General features: G+C 58.3%; 1 protein-coding gene across 1 annotated transcript in view; it reads left to right on the top strand.

Moving 5' to 3' along the window:
- BAI1 (brain-specific angiogenesis inhibitor 1) overlaps nucleotides 1-1,596 on the top strand; it is a 64,267-nt gene extending 62,671 nt beyond the window's left edge. The window contains exons 28-31 of the mRNA XM_006830851.1: nucleotides 21-120; nucleotides 711-746; nucleotides 840-944; nucleotides 1,399-1,596. Of these exons, the coding sequence (XP_006830914.1) occupies nucleotides 21-120; nucleotides 711-746; nucleotides 840-944; nucleotides 1,399-1,596 (439 nt within the window). The remainder of the gene's footprint in view (nucleotides 1-20; nucleotides 121-710; nucleotides 747-839; nucleotides 945-1,398) is intronic.
- The last annotated feature ends 4,089 nt before the right edge of the window (nucleotides 1,597-5,685 follow it).

The following is a 5,685-nucleotide window of genomic DNA, read 5'->3' on the forward strand; positions in this document are numbered from 1 at the left end:
CTGGAGTCGGGAGCCTCCAGCCTGGGGGAGCAGGGGGAGCCAGCAGCCCACTCCGGACCCAGCACAGGCACCATGACCAAGAAGGACAATGTTGCCACCTTGTCCGTCAGCTCCCTGGAGGTGAGGGTCCTGCAGGAGCGCCACATGGACCCTAGGAGCTGGTCCCTGGCTCCCTGGGGCCGGAGAGGGGTGCCAAGGGCAGGGAGACCTGAGCCCGAGCCCTTTCTCCAGACCACCCACTCAGACCAAGGCCGGACTGAGGGCCCCAGCCTGGATTGACCAAGCAGGCTGGACCAGGCTGTTCTGGTTCAGGGATAGCCCGGGCAGCGTCCTCGGGGGCCCACCCCTTCTGGGGAAGCTCCTACCCCCTGACTCCAGGCAGGTGTCCCTGGCTCACCCAGGCTGGAGGGCACCCGTTCTAGGGGTCGTCAGGAGCGTGGCCAGCCACACAGTGGGACAGGGGCTGCTCCAGGTGGGGGCTTCCTGATGTGCAGCCCAGCGCAGAGCCTCAGGTGGCCAGGGTGGAGGGTCCCGGGCCTACAGCTGCCTGTCAGTGTCTTATGGGGGCTCCTGTGAGCACGAGGGACCTGAGCTCAAGCGATCCCCTGCGCAGGTGTCCCCGAGGCCCTGGGTGGGGTCCCCGAGGGCAGGGGAGGGCGCGTGCTCTGGGTGGCTGGGGAGTCCCATGCCAATGCGCCCCTTCTTCACAGCGGCGGAAATCGCGGTACGCGGAACTGGACTTCGAGGTGAGTCCTAGGCCTCACGGAGGGAGGGGACGGGGGCGGGGAGGCCGGGTGAGGGCCAAGGCCGCCCAGGACTCGCCTCTCTCCTCCCTGCAGAAAATCATGCACACCCGGAAGCGGCACCAGGACATGTTCCAGGACCTGAACCGGAAGCTGCAGCACGCGGAGAAAGACAAGGAGGTTCTGGGCGCTGACAGCAAGGTGGGCGGGGCTAATGGCGGGGCGGGGCGGGTGGGGCCGAAAGAGAAGTGCTGTGTGGGCGGGACTGATGGGGGCGGGGCGAGGCGAAAGGGGCCAAGGAGAGAGCCTTAGGGGTTGCTTCCTCGTTTCCCTGGCTCTGGTTCTGCGTGTCTGAGCCACTAGTTCATTCTGCGCAGGCCCAGCCAGTGGTCATCTCAGGCAATGGGGTCTACGCGCCGCCCCCCACCCCCGACCCCTTTCTGGAAGAGCGGCAGCCACGCGCTGGGACGCCCTTACAAAGCGTGGGTTCCTAAGCCCTTGAGGGGCTTCCACCCAGCCCCACCCGCTCACCTTCCTCCCCCTCTGTGCTGGGGTCTCTCCCTGGGCCCTGCGATCCTCTCTGCTGTCATTCACGCCGCCCCCCCCGACCCTGGCTCCCTCATCTTGCCCTCGTCCCCACCCCTCCGGCCAGCAGCCCGAGAAGCAGCAGACCCCCAACAAGAGGCCCTGGGAGAGCCTGCGGAAGGCGCACGGGACGCCTGCCTGGGTGAAGAAGGACTTGGAACCGCTGGCGCCGTCGCCGCTGGAGCTGCGCAGCGTTGAGTGGGAGAAGACCGGAGCCACCATCCCGCTGGTGGGCCAGGACATCATCGACCTGCAGACCGAGGTCTGAGGGCGGCCAGCACCGGCCACCGGAGGGATGCTGCTCTGCCCGCTCCGCGGACGGGCACAGACACGCTCGGCGGGCCCGGCCCGCGCGGCCCGGGGCGCTCGGACGCCGGCCAGGCTCCGGCCGGGTGCAGGGACCAGAGCCGGGCGAGGACAGGAGGCGGCCCGGCGGCACAGGGCTCCAGAGGCGGGAGGTGCCTCAGACTCTGCCCCTCTCGGGCGAGCCCCGCGGGCGGGCAGCGGCAACGGCGCGGACAGTGCACAGTGGACAGGCCTGGTGCGGCCAATGTCCCGGATGCCCGCCGAGCTGCCGCTTCGGAGGACCAGCCTGCTTGGCCCGGCCGGCCTGGCTCCGTTTTTTAGACACCCCCTCGGGAAGCAGCCAGCCCCCACTCCCTTCCGAGACCCTGGGCCCCCCAGACCCAGGCGGAGAGCACCGCCCTCTCACCTACTGCTCCAGGGGCGGGACTCAAAGCCCAGTCCAGGAGGAGGGGGTGGGGCATCTATTTTTCTCCTTTTCTTTTCTTCAATAAAAAAGAATTAAAAACCACGTCTTCTCTTGGTGTGATCTTCCTCTGCAAACCCACCCTCCCCGGATGGTGTGTGAGGGGGTGGGAGGCCCAGTTAGCGCTGTAGCTATAGTCCTGCCTGGCCACCTGTACAGCGTAAGACAAAAAGTACTGTTTAAAGGTTCCAGTTCGTACACGCAGGGTTCATGCCAAACAAAACATGCTTCAACATGTCTGCAATCCGTGAAGGGTTACAAATGTTCTCACAATAATACATTTGTCACGTGCCTTTCCCACTCATAGTGACCCTGCATAGGGTTTCCAAGAAGCAACTGGTGGTCTTGAACTACTGACATCGTGATTCGCAGTCCAGTGCTGATCCTACAGCTTCACACCAGGTCAAGTGAGAACAGTGGCTGCCTAGGGGCTCAGCGGGGCTACTTCTGTGCAGCGAGGTCAGTTCAGACAGTCAGGATGGCTGTGTTTTGGAATTCCCAAGGGGCCATCTTGATAGGTTTTCTTGAAGGACACAGAACCAGGGCTTATGATGAAGTTTTAAGAAAACTGAAAACTACCTCGGTGAGGAAAAGGCCAGATGAGTTGCACCATGATTTTCTTTTTTTTTTCATCACAACAATGCACTTTTCTTATTCTTCAAGGTAGCAAGGGCTGTCCTACAAGAATTTCCCTGGGACACCTTACCCCGCCCATCCTACAGCCCTGGTCTCAGCCCTTCAGACTGCTTTTTTCCTTCCTAAAATTTTAATGTTTAAAAGGAGCCCAATTTGAGTACCTGGAGGATTTTTTGTTTAATGAAGGTTTGTATGGTGCATAGGAGCTCTGGTAGCATAGTGGTTGCGAATCGGGCTGCGAACCTCAAGGTCAGCAGTTTGAAACTACCAGCTGTTGTGCGGGAGAAAGATGAGGCTTTCTGCTCCTGTAAAGATTTACAGCCTCGGAAACCCTGCACAGGGTCACTATGGGTCGGAACCAACTCCAAGGCACACAACCATGATTACATAGCAAAACTTTTTGACTTGCCCTCATGTACCAGCCAGCAGCTGGGTCTCCAGTGCTGGACTCTCAAGTTCCTTGTTAGGTGGCCTCAGGTCTCCCACTTCACAGCAGCTACCAGGGAGCTAACTGGAAGCCCCCAGTTCAGGCTGCCACGTGCTCCCCTTGCCCTTCCTCAGGGACCTGAGTTCGCTTCCAAACCATTAGACTTAATTCTCAGTTGCAGTGACTGAGTCAGCTCAGAAGGGGGCTAAGTCCGCAATCAGTGATTCAAACAAACAAAAGGAAGTAAGAAAATGGTAAACCAGAGGTCCAGAGGGAGGCAGTCTGGAGCCTGGGGGCAACGGGGGTTTGGGGGGGTAGGGGTTGTGGGGGATGGAATGACTCCTGACTCCTGGGAAGACACCCAGCTGTCGGGACCGACTCCTGTCCCACGTTCCTGCCAGTTTTCAATACTGTCCCCACCCACTCACCCCCATCACCCCTTTTTCCACCATCCCAACCTCTCACCCTTATTGTGCACCCAACCCTTCACCCCTATGTTCTGTCACCCCCACACTCCATTTCTACCCCTTGCCACCCTCATCCTCCATCCCCTATGTTCTGTCACCCCCACACTCCATTTCTACCCCTTGCCACCCTCATCCTCCATCCCCCACCATCCCCGCCCCCACCCCCACTGTCCCATATCCCTCCCACCTCCCACCATCACCCAAGTCCTGGGTAGGTTGAGTCATGAGACATCCTCTGTTCATCAGAAGGACACTTGCTGTCCTTGGGGCTGTGGGTGGACAGATGTAAGGGACCCAGAGCTGCTTCTCCTGTGCCCAGTGGGTGGTGGATAAATGCCAGGCCCCTACCCGCTCTGTCTACCCTCTGACCCGCTAGGTCTGGCTTGGTCCTGAGACACCCTGCTGAGTGTACACATCCACAGCGCTTTCCCGCCTTTCCTCTTGGTGTCCAGCAGAGGGCAGCCTGAGCTACCAAAAGGCGCCTGTCTGGGTGGCTGCCGGGCTGGGTGAGGTGGCCCTGGCATATGTACCAGACTGTGCTCCCCACCCCAGGACCAGGAGGAAACACTGCACACGTAACTGCTTCTGAGCAGGGAGGGACTGGGTGCCTGGGTGTACCCACGCTGTTCCCCTCCTAGAACCCAACAAACGCCAAGAGGTGGGCTGCGGTCTGCCATTTGGGGGCCTGAGTATCTTGAGATCATGCCCCACCCCTTGTATTCAAACGGAAAACAACACCCTGCCAAACCGTATAAAGGAAGGCTGCCTGTCCCTGGCATCCTGCTGAAGTGTCCCTCAGCTCCAGAAGATGGCTGTGGTGGCCCAGACTGGCATCGAAGTAGGAGGGGAGGTGAAGATGCTTGGTGGATGCTGCCTCCTTTTGAGTGACCAAAAGTGCCCTCAGACGACCACGGGTGGCCAAAGTGATGCAAGTGAGTGTGAAGGACCATGAATGACCATAAGTGACCCACAGTGACCATGGAGACACACAAGTTACCGTTGCTGGCCACAAGTGATCACAGGGGATTGTGAGAGTCCATAGCTACCACAGCTGACCGTGAGTGACTGTGAGTGACTGTGAGTGACCATGGCCATGAAGGACTTTGAGTGACTGTGACTGTGAGTGACCATGAGTGGCCATGAGTGACCATGAGTGACCATGAGTGGCCATGAGTGGCCATGAGTTACCATGGCCATGAGTGGCCATGAGTTACCATGGCCATGAGTGACCATGAGAGGTCATGGCACGCTAAGTGGTGGATAGTGAGTGGACAACAGAAAAGGAGGGAAGCCTGTCCACTACAACCATCAAGAAGACAGCCTTCCCCAGTGTCCAGCATGTGACACAAACTGGCACCTGGCGATGGCAAACAGCCCCTGAGTCACACTCACAACTCTTCAAAAAAAACAAAAAGAATTTTGTGAGATTTGGCAGCAAACTCTGACCCAAACCGACATAACGTAAGCTCGCATGTACCAAAACTTACCGTGCATGTTTGTCAGTGCTGGCAGTGATGGTGACATTGGTTATGAGGATGGAAACGGATCTCTTGGTGGCTATAAATGCACTCCAGCCCCATGGGGATGTTCAGTGAACTATCACATACACACCGTACGAAAACCAGAGAGATCCTGAATTCCAAAAGCGTTTGTCCCAAGGTTTCAGCGGAGTCTGTGGATCCATTCCCATGGTCTGGAAGGGCTCCTGGAAACATATGGCCAAGGTGGAGGAAGCCGTGAGGCCCAGACTCCTCTTAGTGAAGAATTCTGCAGAGCTGGGCTTCCCTAGGGGCTCTCCACTGTCCTACGGAAAGTCCAGTGCAACTCCTTCACCTCCCTCCACTCACACTCAACACCATTTATGGTAGAAGGAACTGAATACAACAACAAAAGTCAAGATGGACTTCAGCTACACACTCCCTAAGTGCAAATGGAACAACTCAGAACAATGGAAACAGATGCCAGGGCTCAGTATAGGACAATGATTAGATCTTAGAGAGTGACAAGGATCAGGGTTCAGTATGTAACCAGGGTCAGGCCTCAGTGTGGGCTCAGGAT

This window comes from Chrysochloris asiatica, unplaced genomic scaffold, assembly GCF_000296735.1.
Source record: "Chrysochloris asiatica unplaced genomic scaffold, ChrAsi1.0 scaffold00001, whole genome shotgun sequence".
Lineage (NCBI taxonomy): Eukaryota > Metazoa > Chordata > Mammalia > Afrosoricida > Chrysochloridae > Chrysochloris > Chrysochloris asiatica.